Below are 19239 nucleotides of genomic sequence, written 5' to 3' on the forward strand. Positions count from 1 at the left end.
TCAGGTCTTAAACCTGAGGGTCAGCTCCTAAACCTGAGGGTCAGGCCCTAAACCTGAGGCTCCGGCCCTAAACCTGAGGGTGAGGCCTTAAATTTGAGTGTCAGGCCCTAAACCTGGGGGTCAGTTCCTAAACCTGGGGGTCAAGCCCTAAATCTGAGACTCAGGCCCTAAATCTAAGGGTCAGTTCCTAAACCTGGGGGTCAGTTCCTAAACGTGACGGTCAGGCCCTAAACCTGAGGGTCTCTGCAGCTGTGATTCACTCAGATATTAAAAATAAAATCAGGGTGCAGATGAGGTACCAGAGCAGAGCTGAGGCAGACCCGCTGCTTCCCAACCCCACACTGGTCCTTCCCACCACAGACTGGTTTGAAAGGAAGCTCAAGGTCCATACTAAATTTTACAGAATCACTGAAAATCATGGAATGGTTTGGGTTGGAAGGGACCTTAAGGATCATCTGATTCCAACCCCTTGCCATGGGCAGGGACACCTTCCACTGGGTGTCCACACTTCCATGGGTGTCTCTGGGTGAGCACAAGGCAGAGGAACAAGGTCAGAGCAGCAGCTGCAGCTGAATTTTTAGGTTATTCCCTTTGGAATGACAAAAATTCAAGCAGCCCCTTGTGCACGTTTGGTCACAGGCATCTGAGCCACATCTCAAGAAGGACACTGAGGGGCTGGAGCGTGTCCAGGGAAGGGTCTGGAGCAGCAGGAGTGGCTGAGGGAGCTGGAGGGGCTCAGCCTGGAGAACAGGACACCCAGGTACAACAAGTAGCACCCCTCAGAAACCTTCATCTCAGAGGTCAAAATGTCACTTGTCCCATAAAACGTTCACATTTCATCACTGGTCTCTCCCTTCCCTTTGAAACCACCTCAATAACTCTTCAAAACAGGTGATTTTAGTCTGAGAAAGTTATTTTTCTTCAATGAACAGCTGAGAATGGAATGATATTTTATTTAAAGACAAGCCTGAAGCAGAAACCTCACCCTTTTTTACTACCTCTGATGAGATCTTTGCATGAAGATGCGAGAGTAATTTTGGGCGGGGATAAAGGGGGAGTAGGAAAGAAGGCACAAGGGAAAAGACTTGAATAGGAATTCAAATTTGAAGCTCAATTTATCCCTCTAAGGCCATAAATTCAATTCTGGGCATGAAACCTCGGAAATCTAGAGGTATTTGGAAGTCATGGCCAGTTCCCAGACTTTGCAGCACCAGCCTGGGTATTACACACAGGGAGAAAATCCGACTTTTTCTTAAATAAAGTAGTGGATGCCCTAATGACCAACCACATTTCTGTGGCCCAGATACCGAACACACACATAAGCTAAAAAACCTATTAATATTTGCAGGAAATTTAGCAAATGCCACAAATCCTTTGTGACACCTCAGCAGTCAGAGTCAGCCTGTTTTACCCTGTTTTCTCCTGGTAGAAAAACCTCCTTCTTGGAGCTCACAGAACTTGGCAATTTATTTTTTTTTCCCCAGTGGAAATGTGCTCCAGCTCTGCCTCGTGACGCTCTGCTGAGACTTTCCCTGCCTTGAACCGAGAAGCTCAAAGCAAAACTCATTTGAAACACATTTTCCCCTTGCCATGGGGCCATTCCCAAAGCTCCAAACTGCTGCTGTTGTCACCTGCAGGTGACAGAGCCGGTGAAAAATGGGATTTAAACAGCAAAAGCCCCCCCCAAACCAACAAGTGTCAGCTGGGTGAAGTTTTGCTGTGAATCCTCCACATGATTTTGGCTTCAGAGGAGAAAATTCTTCCCCCTGCTGCTTCCCTGGTTGGGGTTTCTACCTCCTAAGTCACTGAGCAGAGAAGAAAGGGGATGCCCAGTGCTCTTGGAGCCCCATAAAAAGCCTTGTAGATGACATCCAAAGTGAAAAATAAAAGCAAAATCAAAGGCAGGACACCCAGGAAAGTCCTAAAAGTCTTCTGGTCCTTTCTCAAATGGTTTGTCTTTCCTATAAACTTGAATACATTGGACTTCAAATATGTTCACTTGCAGGAAAAGACCACACAGGGCCTGTCCCAGAATTCAGATTTCATGGCTGAAAGGGACTGTGTGAAGAGGGATGTGTTGATTGTTAATTGGGCCTAATTGATTCTTGAAGCCTGAGCGTCTTGGACATGGAAATATCGAGGCAGGGTTGGAAACCTCCTCTCCTGTTCAGTCAGGATCAGCCAGTTCCCTGGAGAAGTGAGGCAGGGAGGGAATTTATTCCTCCCAGTCACCAGGAGGTGCAGGGGGAAGGATGAGCAGGTGGGTGGGGATTTCTCCAGCAGCTCTGCCACTCCTCCTGTCCATGAAACCACCACTTGTCATCTTTAAAAAAGGCAAAGCTGAGAGTTCAAACAGCACAGAGCATTTACAGACTCCTACATGAGCCGTATCACAGGGGGACAAATCACTTTTATCCCCACATTGATGTTATTTTCTGCTTTCTGGGGGTGAACTGTTGTGTTTGTTTAATGGTTTGAAAAGACCTCAGTCCCCGGGGTACCCCGAGAACTTGCTCAGGTCATTGTGAATTCAGGTGAGCAGGGCAGGGTTTGGATGCACCAGAGCCTTGTTTATGGAAAAGAACCTGGATAATAAGAATTCAGGAGTTAGCTGAAGGATGAAAGAATCAAACACACTCTGCAGATCATGGAATTATGGCCTAAAAGAAAGAGGGAAGAGATGCAGCCACAAAAGCTAAAAAGAAGTGTTGATGAATTTATATGATGATGGGAAGAATTCTGCACCCCAGGGACCACAAAGATGCTGTAACCAGGTGGGAAATGGGCTCTTCTCCCAAGGAACAAGGGACAGGACAAGAGAAAATGGCCTCAAGTTGTGCCAGAGGGGGTTTAGATTGGATATCAGGGAAAATTTCTTCATGGAAAGGGTGGTCAGGCACCAGACCTGGAAGGATTTCAAAGCCCTGTGGATGTGGCACTTGGGGACATGGGTCAGTGGTGGCCTTGGCAGCGCTGGGGAATGGTTGGCTTGGATCTCAGAGGTCTTTTCCAACCCAAATGGTTCCATGGTGCAGCTCAGGTGCCTCTTTTGAGCTCCACAGCTCTTGCTGATGGTCCCCAGCAGCTCCAATGTGTGGGAGAAAATCTGTTGCTGTGTAACTGGTCTGTGTTTGATGCTGTGAAAACTCCTGGTCTTCACCCCCCCAGCAAGATCAGGAGTTGGGAACATGCCACCCCCCTACCCTTCCCTTCAAACTCCACACATCAAATCATGCAGAGTCAGAGCTCCAGGGACATTCCACCTCTCCAGCAGCTCCTGGTTAATGTGTCATTATTTGGGTGCCACTGGGCTGTCAGCACATGCTCAAGCTCTGTTCTGCCTGCCAAAAAAAACTGGGCTAATTAAACATCTCAACAGATCAGGGAGGGGGGGAAAAATCATTTAAAAAAGGAGAGATTGAATTTAGGAAGTGGATTCCTTGGAGAGTTTGTAATGGATCTTTCTCTCTCCACCTTTTCCAAGCCTCAGCATTCGTAACTTCCCCACGTTGAGATGTTATTGTGGAGGAACTAATTCCATAATGAGATCATTCCCCTTATGACAGCCCAGGAAATGAGGCTCTCAGTCACACTCTTCCTCATCTGAGAGACTCCAGCTTCTCTCCTGATTCAGTCTCCAAAAACCAAATGACGACACCAACTATTCCCAGTGTTCGTGGGGGGTCCCATCCAAGCGCTGCACACAAAAACTCCCTTGTTTGATCTACATCCCTTCATCTGCAAGTTCCAGACTCTTCCTTTGGCTGTTTCTTGGGCTCAGCTGCTCATTCCTGAACCAGCTGCTGCCACAGAGGATCAGGAGGACCAGTGACTCAGAGACAGCACCCCCAGTCCAGGAGCAAACCACTGTTGAGTGTTTGCTCTCACCCATTTGCTTACTCCTCAATCCTCCTTTTGTGGATAAATCACCAGGGGGTCTGTCACATCCAGTTTTGGGTTTATTTTGCTCTTACTACTACTTTAAGATCAACAGAACTCGAAGGGAGACATCCCTTCAAGCCCTCCTGCATCTGGCCACCCTGAGGTTCACAGACTCTCTTCCTGGGAGTTGCTAAAAGTGTCACCAAAGTACAACTTATCTGGGCAGGAATCCAAGCCCAAATTTCACCTGGTTTGAGTTCAACCTACAGCCTATACCTAGAAGATAGATATCTTCTAGATAACTTTATATTTAGAAGCTTTTCTTTGCCTGGGTTTTGGTCTTGGGAGGAGCCCCAAGTGCAGGCACTTTGGTGGAACCTCAAGTGCTCCATGTTTGGACCTGATGACCTTGGAGGTCATTTCCAACCTTAATCATCCTCTGATTCTCTGGTTCCACGTCCCTCTGAACAACTAGGAGAAAGTAAACATTCCAATCAACACCTGGATGTGTTGGAACTCGGTGCTCATCCCACAGCGGGACTTTTGGGAAGAGCTCCCTCTGCTTCACGTGGACACCAAAACAACAGCAAACCCTACAACAACAAGCCCACCACGGGGCTCTGTGCTCACCTGGCAAAGTCCAGGTCGGCCTCCCGGGACATGGTGATGTTGGTCAGGTTCTGCTGGAGAATGAAGATGTTCCGACACATCTTCTTGATGCCGGACTCGCTGATGCGCTTGAAGTAGTGGGCGCCGTTGATGAGGATGCAGGAGATGAGGTGGCCCAACCCTGCCAGGGGGAGGAGGAAAGTGTTCAGTGGCAATAATTCATCATAAAACCCAAGAATGAGCACTGTTGAGTGGATTGGAACGAGGGATAACTGGAAACAGCCCCTGTGCGTTTTAGGAGGACTTCCCTCAACGTTCCCTTCTTTAGCAAAAATACAAAACTGCCCCGAAAATCAGAATTGCACAACCTCTGATATCTCCAGGGCACTTCCAGGCTTTGCAGAATGTCCCTTTCTATCCCTCTGTCCGGGCAGAGCAATGGAGCACTGCAGCTCCTGGAAGATCAGAGTGTTTCAATCTGTTTTCAAGGGTGGTGTTTTCCCTGGAAAACTCACAGTCTCCAGGAGCAGATCCAATGCACTTGGTGCACAGCCTCTCTCTGATCAGTCTGGAACAGTTTCTCGTGTCTGAGGGATGTCCCTGCTGCTTGAGGACACAGCTGGGTGCTGACAGTCACAGCCACCCCCAAAATGATGGATCCATTCCTGTCACATCACAGCCATTCACGTCACATCAGAAAGAGCAAAAAGCTCAGCCTGATTCCCTCAGTGCAGAGGTCTGGACAAGCCCAGATGCCAATTAAAAGACTGAATTAAGAAAATAACTCTATAAGTCTGAATTAAGAAAATAACTGTGAAGTGGAACAAGGGATAACTGGAAACAGCCCTCAGGATCTTCCCTGTGAGTTTTAGGAGGACTTCCCTCAATGCTCCCTTCTTTAGTAAAAATACAAAACTGCCCCAAAAATCAGAATTGCACAACCTCTGATATCTCCAGGGCACTTCCAGGCTTTGCAGAATGTCCCTCTCCATCCCTCTGTCTGGGCAGAGCAATGGAGTACTGCAGCTCCTGGAAGATCAGAGTGTTTCAATCTGTTTTCAAGGGTGGTGTTTTCCCTGGAAAACTCACAGTCTCCAGGAGCAGATCCAATGCACTTGGTGCACAACCTCTCTCTGATCAGTCTGGAACAGTTTCTCGTGTCTGAGGGATGTCCCTGCTGGGACATCAAGGACACAGGTGGGTGCTGAAAGTCACAGCCACCCCCAAAATGATGGATCCATTCCTGTCACATCACAACCACTTGTGTCACATCAGGAAGAGCAAAAAGCTCAGCCTGATTCCCTCAGTGCAGAGGCCTGGACAAGCCCAGATGCCAATTAAAAGTCTGAATTAAGAATAATTCATTATTACAGCCAGCATGGGGTGTATGTAAACCCGAAAACTGGGCTTAAGAGGTGCCTGTGTATGATGAGCACGTGTAGGAATTTCAACCTCACGACTCAGCAGGATGGGAATGGTCTCCGTGGCTCTGTGTGAAGATGTTTCCCTCTCCTCACACAGACATGGGACACCTGAGTTGTTGGAGGGGCTCTACAACGTGATGGTGACGTGTTTGCCACAGAGCTTGGAAAACAGCTCAGTAAAAAATTCTCTCTCTGCAGCTACGTGGGAATGGGGGGGAATTACACACATACTGCAAGCCTTGGGATCATGGAATCACGGAAGGATTTGGATTGGAAGGGACCTTAGAGACCATCCAGTTCCAACCCTGATGCTTTCCACTGTCCCAGGTGGCTCCAAGCCCAGTCCAACTCAGCCTTGGACACTTCCAGGGATCCAGGGGCAGCCACAGATGCTCTGGGAAATCCATTCCAGCCCCTCCCCACCCTCCCAGCCAGCAAGTCCTTCCCAATATCCCATCTGCCCTCTGGCACTGGGAAGCCATTCCCTGTGTCTTGTCCCTCCATGCCTTGTCCCCAGTCCCTCTCCAGCTCTCCTGGAGCCCCTTTAGGCCCTGCAAGGGGCTCTCAGCTCTCCCTGGAGCCTTCTCCAGGGGAATATTCCCACCTCTCCCAGCCTGGCTCCAGCCCTGGGAGCAGCTCTGGGGCCTCCTCTGGACTCTGCTCCAACAGGACAACTTCTGTAGGATCAGCAGTGGCTAAAACAAGGTCAGTCAGGCTTGCCCAGCCTTCATCCCTGCCATGGATTATTTTGGACAAGGGGTGCATCTCCAGCCCCCACCTTCTGCTGGCTTTGACCAACATCAACACCCCCATGTCCCACAGCACAGCCAAGAACTGGTGTGAGAGCTCTAATAAACACAGGGGAGATGAACCAACACATGGGTTATACTCCCTGAGGCATCAGAGCAGCGGATGTTCCTTAAATTTAGTTTCAGAAACGGGATGGCTGCATTTGGGGTGGGAATTGTGGCAGAACAGAGCTGTGGGTGATACAAACACGTGTCCTGGGGCTTCCTGAGGAAAAACTGAGCTGCACTTACATCACATCACTGCTGCCCCACCAGGCATGGGGGCCTCAGTCCTGGTCAGCCAGAAATGTTATGGAGGCAACTTGGGTTTCTGAGTGCCCTGAGTTTGGAATCGTGGAATGGTTTGGGTTGGAAGGGACCTTAAGGATCATCCTGTTCCAGTCTCATGGGCAGGGACACCTTCCACTAGCCCAGGTTGCTCCAACCTGCCCAGGTTGCTCCAACCTGGCCTTGGACACTTCCAGGGATCCAGGGGCAGCCACAGTTTCTCTGGGCAACCTGTGCCAGGGCCTTCCCAACCTCTGAGTAAAGGATTTCTTCCAAAAATCTAATCTAAATCTCTCCTATTTTAGCTTAAAACCATTCCCCCTTACCCTGTCCCTCCCTGCCTTGTCCCAAGTCCCTCTCCAGCTCTCCTGGAGCCCCTTTAGGCCCTGCAAGGGGCTCTCAGCTCTCCCTGGAGCCTTCCCTTCTCCAGGTGAACCCCCCCCCAGCTCTCTCACACCATTTCCCACAGGGATCTCACTTATCCCATCAGTGCCAACAGCCCCTCAATCCGCCAAGGAACGCCGCGGAGCTTCGGGATGAGGACAAAAACCCCTTTTTTTGAAGACTCAGAGTGTTGTGGGAGGTGCCTGACCTTCAAAGATGTACTGGAACTTGTGCTGCTGGAGGCTGGCGCTCATGGCCTCCTCGATGGCGCTGATGTCCTTGTTGAGCCTCACCACCAGCGGGTCGTAGTCCATGCTCTCCACGTTGGCCACGATGGCATAGTTCCCCTGCTTGGCCAGAGGGATCAGGTAGTGGAAGCAGTGAACCCTGCAAAGAAAAGGGAATTATCACTCTGGAAAAAAACAGCCGTGGGTTTGCAAAGCGTCGCTTCTTTGTTTTCCTTCCTGTGTTAAAAAAATAACGGCTTTATTTAAAAAAACTTTTTAAAAAATAACGCCTTTATTTAAAAAGCTTTGTTTAAAAATGTATTTAAAGGTAACCAACTTTAAGAATTGGGTGGTTATGCCTGAATTAAGCACAACACCCTCCTCTTGTCGTTGTCCCACCTTGAGAGGTGGAGACAACGGAGCCTCTGCTGCAAATCCAACTTTCCTCATCCCAGTGTCCTTTCCCAACCTCACACCAGCACTTCCATACTGATGCTCCCACAACAACTCCTCCTGCATACCTTGAAGGCCCCACAAGTGGCAGAATGAACAAGCCAGGGGACATGAAATGACAATTAACAAGCCAAGGTTGTGCCTATTCCCAAGTGTTCAACACTATTCCAAGTCTTTCCCGTTCATCTACCCAGTAGGGCTGGAGGTACCGTGCCCTAAATCATCCCTCCACTGAAGGAGGAATTCTGTGCAGTTCAATCACCCCTCAGTGTTCTGGAAAAAACCTGGAGTTAAGTTATTTCAATCAAAACTATCAGGGAAAGTGCTGTGTCAGCAAAATCCTGCAACTCTTGGGTTTCACCCGCAGCGTTCAGTGGGGACAGGGTTGGGTTCTTCTTCCACCAGGGAAGGTTCAGGTTGGGTATTAGGGATAATTTCTTCCTGGAAAGGGTTGCCCAGGGCAGTGGGGGAGTCCCCATCTCTGTAGGGATTGAAAAAAATGTGGCACTTGGAGACACGGGTCAGTGGTGGCCTCGGCAGTGCTGAGGGAATGGTTGGATTTCATGATCTTAAAGGTCTTTTCCGACCTGAAAGACTCCAAGATTCTCTCATTCTCAAATTCATCTGCCAGGGGGGACAGAGCCAAATGCCAGCCTGGGTGAAATATCCCTGGAATTCAAAGCCTAACTCAGGATCAGCATGTTGAGGCAGGAAGGTCACACCACAAACAGTGGGTTGCTTTTTTGGGGGGTGTGAGAAGCTGTGAGGGATATTTTCCCTGGAAAATGTCCTGGATGTGGCCATGACAAGCAATTTCAATTTAGGGCAATTCCAAGAAGAAAAGCATCTGTTTATTCTCTTCAGTGTCTGCTCCTGTGTAATTCCATAACAGACATTAAATAGCCTAAAATTCCATGTTGAATTGCCCCTGGCTGGCAAAGCTGGGAAGGAACGGGAACTCTGAGGGAAGAGAAAGTCGAGGGATAACTGGGTCATCCTAAATCCACTTCGCTCTTTCCTGGGGTTCCTTAAACTGCACCTGCAGCAGCAGGAGGTGGGATAAATTCCCAGATTCTTCACAAAGTGCCTCCTGAAAGCACAGGGATCCTGGGAGTGGATCCACACTGTGCTGGGCACCTTGGAATGGCACAGATCCAGGGTGGGAATGGTCTCCTTGGCTCTGTGTGGAGTCATTTCCCTCTCCTTGGACAGTCAGGGTGTGGGAATGGTGGAGAATCCCAGAACAGGCACAAAGAGACTGGGATTTTTCCCTCTCACTGCAGACTGATGGATACAGGGAAACTCCCTCCAGTCTGGGGGTTTTCCTGCTTGTTGGCATCCCTGTTTTCCTGGATTTTTGCTTAATCCAAGAGTGGTGAGAAGCCACAGGGGCCAGAACCCCATCGGGGCCGGTGCCCATTCCATGAATCCAGGTTATCTCAGGCCTCCTCTCCCATTACAGCCCAGCTGGAGAACTGCTCCATGTCCATCCTTCTCCCAGTCTTTCCCTCCAATCCTTGCCTGCAATCCCAAGCCCAGCAGATGATGGATGGCAGGTTGAAGGGGTGGGAGAAATTCCCAGGCTCTTCACAAAGTGCCTGCTGAAAGCACAGGGATCCTGGGAGTGGATCCACACTGTGTTGGGCACCTTGGAATGGCACAGATCCAGGGTGGGAATGGTCCCCATGGCTCTGTGTGGAGTCATTTCCCTCTCCTTTAACAGACAGGGTGTAGGAATGGTGGAGAATCCCAGAACAGGCACAAAGAGACTGGGATTTTTCCCTCTCACTGCAGACTGATGGATACAGGGAACTTCCCTCTCTCTGGGGGTTTTCCTGCTTGTTGGCATTCCCTGTTTTCCTGGATTTTTGCTTAACCCAAGAGCTGTAAGAAGCCACAGGGGCCAGAATTCCATCCAGGTCTGTGCCCATTCCATGAATCCAGGTTATCTCAGGCCTCCTCTCCCATTACAGCCCAGCTGGAGAACTGCTCCCTTTCCATCCTTTTCCCAGTCTTTCCCTCCAATCCTTGCCTGCAATCCCGAGCCCAGCAGATGATGGATGGCAGGTTGAAGGGCTGCTGACAATAACTAATGTGGATTTTTTTTTTGCAGAGCTCCACCCTGACTCCCCCAGAGCTCTGCCTGCGTGCACAGGGACACAACACGGCTCAGGACGTGTCACAGGAGAACAAACTGATGATCCATCAATTCTGTGACATCTATTTGATGCTTCAGAGGAAAAAGGGAAGCAACGAAAATCCACCTGTCCCATACAATGCACCAGGGAAAAGCGTCTTCCCAGCCCCAGAGTGGACAGCTGGCAGCCTGAAGAAAGGCATTTGCTGCCTTTGATCTCTGTATGGGAAGGCAGAGACTTCATGGAATTCTCCTCAGCCCTTTAAAAAAAATCCAGCTGGCTCCCCAGTTCCTGTTGCTGTTTGAAAAAGTAGGAAGAAAAGCTGCTGTTTGTGATCCGAAGAGCGGCGGCTCCTGAATGTGGAGACACCTGGTAAAACCTTTGGCACCAACTCCCATGGGACGCTCCTGGAAAAGCTGCAGCCATGGCTTGGTCAGGGGCACTCTGGGCTGGGTGAGGAACTGGCTGAGGGCCCAGAGAGTGGTGGGGAACGGAGCTGCTTCCAGCTGGGATCCGTCCCCAGGGGTGTCCCCAGGGATCAGTGCTGGGCCCAGTCCTGTTCAGTGTCTGCACTGAGGATCTGGAGGAGGGGATGGAGGGAACCATCAGCACATTCCAGGTGACCCCAAGCTGGGGGAGTGTTGATGTGCTGGAAGGCAGGAGGGCTCTGCAGAGGGACCTGGCCAGGCTGGATCCATGGGCTGATTCCAAAGGGATGAGGTTCCCCAAGGCCAAGGGCCGGGTCCTGCCCTTTGGCCACAAGAAGCCCCTGCAGCTCCAGGCTGGGCCAGAGGGGCTGGAGAGCAGCCAGGCAGGAAGGGAGCTGGGAGTTGGGCTGGCCAGGAAGCTGAAGAGGAGCCCGAGTGTGCCCAGGGGGGCAAGAGGGCCAATGGCTGCTGGGCTGGCTGAGGAAGAGTGTGGCAGCAGGAGCAGGGCGGGGCTTGTGCCCCTGGGCTGGGCGCTGGGGAGGCCACCCCTGGAGTGCTGTGTCCAGCTCTGGGCCCTGAGCTCAGGAAGGCCCTGGAGGGGCTGGAGCAGGGGCAGAGAAGAGCAGCGAGGCTGGGGAAGGGACTGGAGCACAAGTGCTGTGAGGAGAGGCTGAGGGAGCTGGGGGGGCTCAGCCTGGAGAGGAGGAGGCTCAGGGGAGACCTCCTCACTCTCTGCAACTCCCTGACAGGAGGGGGGAGCCAGGGGGGGTCGGGCTCTGCTCCAGGGAACCAGTAGTAGGACAAGAGGGCTCGGCCTCAAGCTGGGCCAGGGCAGGGTCAGGTTGGACATCGGGAAGGAATGTTTTCCATGGAGAGTGCTCAGCCATTGGAATGGGCTGCCCAGGGAGAGGGTGGAGTCACCGTCCCTGGAGGTGTTTAAGGACAGACTGGATGTGGCATCAGTGCCATGGGCTGGGAACCATGGCCGGGTTGGATCAAGGGTTGGGCTGGATGATCTCGGAGGGCTTTTCCAACCCGGCTGATTCTGTGATTCTGTGATTCTATGATTAAAACACCCTTGCACCTTTTTATCAGCACAAAGCCCCCCCAAACCACAGTTTTCCTCATCTCTGACACATGATCATGAGTTTGGGTTGGAAGGGACCTTAAAGATCATTTAGTTCCACCCCTGCCATAGGCAGGGACAACTTCCACTATCCCAGGTTGGTTGGGATTCTGAGCAACCTGGCCTTGGACACTTCCAGGGATCCAGGGGCAGCCACAGCTTCTCTGGGTAACCTGGGCCAGGGCCTCCTCACCCTCCCAGCCAGGAATTTCTCTCTAATCTAAATCTCACTGCTGGTTAAGACACAGAACATCCTGAGCAATTCCTGCCTCCCTCACACATTTGGCCATCCCTGGTGATGTGACTGACCTTCGATGCTGCACCAGGCAACTTTACCTGTCTCTGATGCCATAATATGTACTCTGGACCCATCCTTAACCCACAGCCTCCCAGGCTCGCCCACAAATCCCAAATTTTGGGGTGTTCACCTGACTTCCAGGTGCAGAACCAGCAGGCAGCGATCGGCCATCTCCTGGAAAGACCTGGCCAGCTCACTCAGCGTTTGCAGGATCTGTTCGGATGCAGGGAGCTGTTCCATGCTGGAATGGCTGTCCTGGCCCGGAGACATGGCTGGAAAAGAGGAGACAGAACAGATTTGTGACATCCTTCAGCAGCTTCACCACCCACAGCACCTCCCATCCCAAACATGTGTGTTCTCCGCGCCTTTGGCTGAGCGATAATGGCTCTAATTTGATATTTAACATCTACTGTGAAGCACCAAAGTGCTTCTGCAATGGATTAAACTCCAAAGTGAGCCTGAAGGGGGTTTAATCAACCCCAGGATACGTTGGCTTGGGAAGATATTGCTCTGTGATGGGTATTGCTGCAGCTGTAGAATCCAGGATCATTCATCTTGCTGGAAAGAGCTGCCTGGGAGCCAAAGCACAGCTCCAACAGGTGACAGGGGCCTTTTTTTGGTCACCACAGGCTCCCCCATCCAACCTCAGGTGAGTCTTTACCTGCTCCCATCCCCTCAGAGGCACCTGGGAGGCTGTTTTTGGGGGTTTTGTTAATAAAACACAGCGAAGCAAAGGTGTGAGCTGGCCAGGGAGCAACTGCTTCCTTCCCACCGAGACCTCCAAAACACCACCTGGAATTTCTCCCAGTCCTGAGGACATTGTTCTGTCTCTGAGGGGTGTCAGTGCAACTCTGACTCTGTAACCTCACCCTTTATATTTTATCCCCTTACATTTAACCCTGAACCTCCTCCCCTGCAACCCCTCGAGTAAGGAAGGGAATTCCCTAATAGGAATAACACTCTGTTACCTCACATTCCGCCCTAAATAGAGGAAACACATCCCAAATTCCTGGATTTGAGGCCTTGCTCGAGCAGCACTTTAGGACTGACATCCTGCCTACGTGATTAGCAAGGTTTGGGATCGGGCTGGTTCCTCTTACACAGCTTCCACTCCAATTAAACAATGGGATTGCCAGGGATCTCCTGGATCAGCAAGTCCCATTCCCACAATCCCTGTGTCCCAGGGCCTGGAGTATGAACTCCTGGGCCATATTAAAGCTGGTCAGGTTCCTACCTCCTTCCAAACATCACTTCTCCAACCGGGAAGTTAAAATTTGGGATCTAATTTCCTGCCTAAAACTTCCTCATTGATGTTTTAACAGTCGGTTCTTTACATGGTAACATTCCTGGTTTCCCTATGGAGCTCTCCGTGGCTCTTTGGAGAATCACGGAATCATTAAGGCTGGAAAAGCCCCTCCAAAATCATGGAATCAAACCATTCCCCAAGGCAACCACTGACCCACGTCCCCAAGTGCCACATCCATATGAATTTTAAATCCCTCCAGGAATGGGGACTCCACCCCTGCTCTGGGCAGGACAACCCTTTCCACGAAGGAATTTTCCCAAATATCCAATCTGAACCTCCCCTGGCACAACTTTCCTTCTGTTTTGTCCCTTGGAGGCTGATTGAGGTAAATGTCACTCAGGGCTTGTTTGTACAACCTGCTTTGGGAGAAGAACCTTCACTAAGCTTTGGATTCACTCCTAATTTAATTAGGAGCAAATTTAGCAAAATTAAATTTTGCTCCTAAAGTTAAATCACATCCAGCCTGGAAAGAAAAAAAAAAGTGAGGAGGTAAAAACCCACTTTTCTTTGTGTAAAACAAATTGAAATGGAGGTAGAAATACCAGAGAGAGTTGTACAAATAAAGGAGGGTGGCAAAGCCAGAGGGAAAGGTTTCACCCAGGGAAAGATTTCACCCAAGTGCCTGAATGTCCCTCTAAATGTTCTGGGAATTCAACCAGAGAAAAGTGTGCATGGATGAAGCCATGGAAAACATGGAGAGCTGGAAGTAGGTGATCTTTGATGCCTGGAGAAGCTGTGGCTTCCCCTGGATCCATGGAAGTGTCCAAGGCCAGGATGGAGCAAGCTGGGATAGTGGAAGGTGTCCCTGCCCGTGGCAAAGAGTTGGAATTAGATGATTTTTGAGGTCTTTCCAACCCAAAGCATTCTGGGATGACCCTGTGGATTCCCCTCCTTCAGCAGCTCCTGCGGGAACACGGTGAGAAATTCAAAAACTGCTGGAAATAATTCACTGGCCTGGAGTGTGAAAGAGAAATAAAGAGGGAAATGAGAGTGACAACCCCCGGGGGAGTGGGAATGACAGGGATTCCCCCTCCCCAGCACACCCTGACACTTCTCCCAGCTTTTCTCTCTCCTCACCGAGCTCTACCCCCGCAGAGAAAATGGAATTATCAGCGAGGGGGTGATGGGATTATTTACACAACCTCTAATTTCCAGATAAGGGTGTTAAGAGATGACTCTTGGCAGCTGCTTTGGAAGAGCTGTGACATCTCCAAGTGACACTGGTTTTCCCTGGAGGGGGGGCAGGACTTTTGGCTCAGGGATCAGATCAAGGGATGCTTTTTTGGTCACGGCAGAAAGCAGGAAACCTCACCTTTATTATGCACGGGAAAAACCACCTATTTTGGACCAAAAATCCTACATTTTGAGTAGCTTTTATCAGCCTGGAGATGGACTGGCTGCAAGGATCATCTCTCTTTAGCAATGTCAGGGCTCTCGCTCCAGAGATTCCGCCCCGGAAGGCCCGGAGATGGATGGACCCATCACCTGAAAAGCAGGAGTCAGCTAATTCCTGCAGCAGGCAGATACACACACCATTTTTCTCCTCTCCAGAACTCATTTACAGCACTTTAAGTGAAGCTGTAATTATATTTGTCAGTGGAGGTGAGAGGAGGAGGAGGGAGACGGGGACGAGCTGCTCCTTATTTAAAGCCTGAAGTCCTTCTGGGTGTTCACAGGGGGGTCAGGTGGGGGCTTGGGGGGGGGATGCAGATGAATTTCTCCAGTGGATTTTTGCTTTTTGAGCTCCAAGGAAGCCTTTCAGAGCCCATCAATTTTCCTCTGGATGCCCAGGAAGGATCATTTCACAGCCCACGAGAAAAAAAATCCCCGTTTCTTTAAGTCTCGCTTGAGACGGTTTTTACTCCATCATCCCAGGCACAGAATGAGCTGGAGCAGCAAACAAAAAAAATAATCAGAGCCTGAATTATTAAGGGGTCTGGAATAAAACAATGTGATTTGGAGCTGGCTGTGGAGTTGGGCAGTTCTTTGGGCAGAGGGTGACACTGCCTGGGGCTGTTCGACCCACCGCCCCTCCGAGAAAACAGGAGAGAAGCAAAAAAACAGCAAAAAAAGCAAAAAAACCTTGAAATACCAGAAAAAAACCCCAGCAGATCAGCAGCCATCCACTTCTTCTTCCCCTTCTCCTCTTTCCTGACCCCTTTCCTCACCCTCCATCCCTAATCCAAGCTGAACATGATCCCAACTTGGCCAACACGACGACGCCCACCGGTGGGGCGAGCGGCGGCCTCGCTCTGTTGGTGTTTTTATCACCTTGAGCCTGGATTAATTTGTCTAAACTGAGTTTTCTGTGCTGCTGGATAACAAAGAATTTCTTGGAATTTCTTGGAATTTCTCCTGCCTCGCTGCAAGCACAGCCAGGTTCCCTCTCCCCGAGGGAACGGGAACGTTTCGTTCCGGCAAAGTGGAGAAAAACGAACCCAATGCCCTCGTTGCCACCCACGATTTCGATCTTTTGCTGATTCAGCACTCTCCTGATGGGCTGTGCCTTGGAAATCCATGGCTGGGAATCTCCAGAGCTCGGGAATATTAAACAAAACCTGCCTTGTTGCCCATAAACAACCCCTTGTAACCACTCGAGGGCCGTTTCCCACCGTGGACGGATCGGATCGGAGCGATGGAACGGCATGAGGAGGAGGGAAATCAATCCAAGGAGACGAGCTCTGAGCCTCAGGAATAAACCTCCACAGCGCTCCCTGCAGTTGCTTTAGGCTCACAGAGGTGTTTTACAGCTTTACTGGAGGGAAAAAACCCTCTTTTTCGGGAAAGAGAAGCTGTTTGAAACGTAAAATTAAAGGCCAGTTCACAGCTTCCTAAATTTTAATGCCTGACCCCCTTCCACTCCAGCAGAGGAAACTCCAAAATAAGTGCAAATATACACATGGAAAAGGGAATTTTTTAGGGGTTACGTGTCAGACTAAGCCTTTATAGCTCAGGATTAACTCTTCTCCCTGCTGGAGACTTTTCTGGGGATCTCACGAAGCACTTTTTTTTCTTTCTGTGCTTTAGTTCCCAGTGTGGAAAACCTGGATAATGGGCTTTTATCCATCACTCCCATTCAAGCGGACTCAAGGTCTCCACATCTCCTTTTCCTACAGTTTTTAGCACCACAAGGTGATGATGCCACTGGGAGACAAAATTACTATTCAAACACTTACAAATAAAAAGGAGAATATCTGGTTATTTATAGGAAAAAGCTTTGGTTGAAGTTGGAATAATTAGATGGGTGATTATGTGGGGTTTTTAGAGGAGATTAAAGTACAGTGAGTGCATCAAATTCAACATCAAGGGCTGATTTTGGGAAGATTTCCAAAGGAAGACACGTTCCAGGAGATCTCTGCCTTCTGAACCCAAACAGCAGGAGGAAAATACTGTATTTTTAAATACATCACTATAAAAAAACCCCACCTCTCCCTTTGTTAAGCCATGATCTGTCACTCTGGGACACTGATGAGAAAAGGAATCCCAGAATTCCCAGAATATTCTGAGTGGGAAGGGCCCCACAGATGCCACTTGGACCAATTTTTAGCTGCTGGAGCACTATTGGGAGCTCCAAGGCACAGCTCATTCACTGCCTACTCCTAAACTGGTCTAGTTTGGAGATCTCAGAGCTGTAGATTTATAGAAAAGGTCTGGAATGAACCATAAAATCTGGAACTGGGTTTTGACTCTCCCGAAGTTCACGAGATTCATCCCGGAGCTCCAGGGATTCGGGAAGCAAAGTTCAATTTTGGGGTTGATGTCTTCCTTGTGCTTCTCAGAGGGGTCAATGTTGGGACCTCCCAGATATGGCTGGATGCTTCAAATGTTTATGGATTAATTGCTGCATAATTCGACCTAAATTGGTCTTTTTTCAGAGAGTTTAAATAGAAATAAAACACTAAGAGCAACAATATCTCCCAAGACTTCCAAGATCATAGAACGGGTCGTGTCGGAAGGGACCTTGAAAGGTCATCTGGTCCAACCTTCAACATTTCTGGCACCTGACACTTGGATTTTGGGTGTCAGCTGCCTTCTTCCTGCAGGATCCAAAGGGAAAGGCAGTTCCAAAGGATGGTGGCTCTGCACTTCCATGCTCTGACCTTCGCTTCCACAAAGATGGATCAGGCCAACTCCTGACTCCACAACGAGCTTGTCCCTACAAACACCTCTTTCTGGAGACACTTCTGGGGACAGAAGTGGGGGAGGTGATGAGCAGAGGTGATGACAGCACTGAGTGTCCCTTGTAACAGCCCCAATCCTCCTCCTTGACCCCGATCCCTGCAAAGCTCTGGGATATGGGGAACATTTATGGACACAACTGACCCCGTTGACTGACAGAGAAACACTGGGATCCTTGTGAAAACAAAACAAATACCACCAAAGGACAACTGCAAGAGGTCAGAACCCTTAAAAGAAGAGGTGAGAGGATGGAATTGTCTAAATTCCACTGATCTGGTTCAACTGTTACTGGGATCAATGGAAAGCACTCGCTGGTGTTGAAGGGGCAAAGTTCTGCCAACACTTAAAGGACAAGCAGAAGTAAAGAGAAAACAAGCTCGGGGAGAGCTTCTTATTAATATAACTCACAATAAATTCCAACTAATAAATCCTATTTTCGAGTGGAAGATGCTTAAGGGAGGGATTTTCCCTCGCAAATCAACTCTGGGGTTTTGGAGAAGGAACAACCAGCACCCAAAACCCGCGGGAAATCAAGCCAAAACTCAAAGCTGGCCCGGAGAAAACTTCCTCCCGTGGCCTCTCCGCCCTTCACTCCACCTTAAAATTCAAGTGCAGGGAAAAAAGGGGACAAAGGCAACGGGCTGGAAAAGCTCCTGCCGACCTCGGTGGGCGATGAGCGGCGATAAGAAGGACGGGGCTGCAGAGCCCATCAGTTCAGCAAACACCGCTGATGAGGGAGAGCACAGCCTGTCAGCGGTGATAAAGAACAGGCTAAACACTCTATTAGCTTTTCATTTGGGGAATTAATGTTTTTTTGTGGCGTGCGGACGCTCCCCCGGGTTAATGAATTGTCTCGTTAGCGGCTCCTCGCAGCATCCATTTCCCCGGGAAATTAGCGCTTGGAAAAAGAGGCAATAACTCCTCAGAAAGGGGAGGGGGGTTGGTTTTCCATCCCTTTCTGCGATCAGGCAGCCTTGGGAGAGAGGGATTATTGTGGGGGAAATATCTGCCGAAGAGAGGGGAAAGGTCAAAATCTGGGGGGAGGTTTGAGTTTTATGTCACAAAAACCCACTGGAAGCTTTGGTGGCTCAACACTTTCCTCGAAGAACTCTGCAGTGGAGGCTGGAAAAGGCTAAAAAATCACCCCAAAACTGCCTGGTTCGTTTAAAAAACGCCAAAAAGCAGGTATTTGTCACTGTTTTTTCAATGGAGGAAGCAAAATTGGGCAGGGAGAGTGAAGGGCAGGAAAACCATCCCAGTTGACTTCAGGGTAGAAGGATCTCCCTGAAAAGTCCAGGATTTGCTGTTCCAGGGCTCCTCAACCACGAAATAGCCCGTGTTATTTTTTTTCCTCTTGGTAGTAATTTATAATGTAACTCTTCCCTTTCTTACCCTTCCCAGAAATATTATTTCTTGGGCTGAATTCCATGAGCTCAGAAGTGACTTGATTTCCAAAGCTCAGGAAAAATCCTTTTCTTCTGAGTTCTGGAAACCTTTTATTTTTTTGCCTGTTTGGAGTTTCCCACCTTTCTCTGGGCTTGTTTAGCCCAAAGCTTCACCTCATCTGCATTAAAAACAGGGCAAAATCCCAGCTCCAGTGAAGTCCTGGAGACACTTCCATCAATCTACAGAGAGCCCAAAACTCCCTCCCCCCTCCTTTTTCTTTCTTTCCTCGATCCTGAGCTGCACCTTCCCAATAAGTGCCCTCA

At 49.7% G+C, this 19239-nt stretch overlaps 1 protein-coding gene across 1 annotated transcript in view; it reads right to left on the reverse strand.

Annotated features, from left to right (window-relative positions):
- EXOC4 (exocyst complex component 4) overlaps positions 1 to 19239 on the reverse strand; it is a 274343-nt gene that overhangs the window by 20843 nt on the left and 234261 nt on the right. Inside the window, exons 14-16 of the mRNA XM_027702468.1 lie at positions 12176 to 12317; positions 7584 to 7762; positions 4513 to 4672 (exon numbers count right to left, since the gene is read on the reverse strand). Coding sequence (XP_027558269.1) covers positions 4513 to 4672; positions 7584 to 7762; positions 12176 to 12317 — 481 coding nt within the window. The remainder of the gene's footprint in view (positions 1 to 4512; positions 4673 to 7583; positions 7763 to 12175; positions 12318 to 19239) is intronic.

Source organism: Neopelma chrysocephalum, unplaced genomic scaffold (assembly GCF_003984885.1).
Source record: "Neopelma chrysocephalum unplaced genomic scaffold, ASM398488v2 Primary Assembly neopelma1_187, whole genome shotgun sequence".
In the NCBI taxonomy this organism is placed as follows: Eukaryota; Metazoa; Chordata; class Aves; order Passeriformes; family Pipridae; genus Neopelma; species Neopelma chrysocephalum.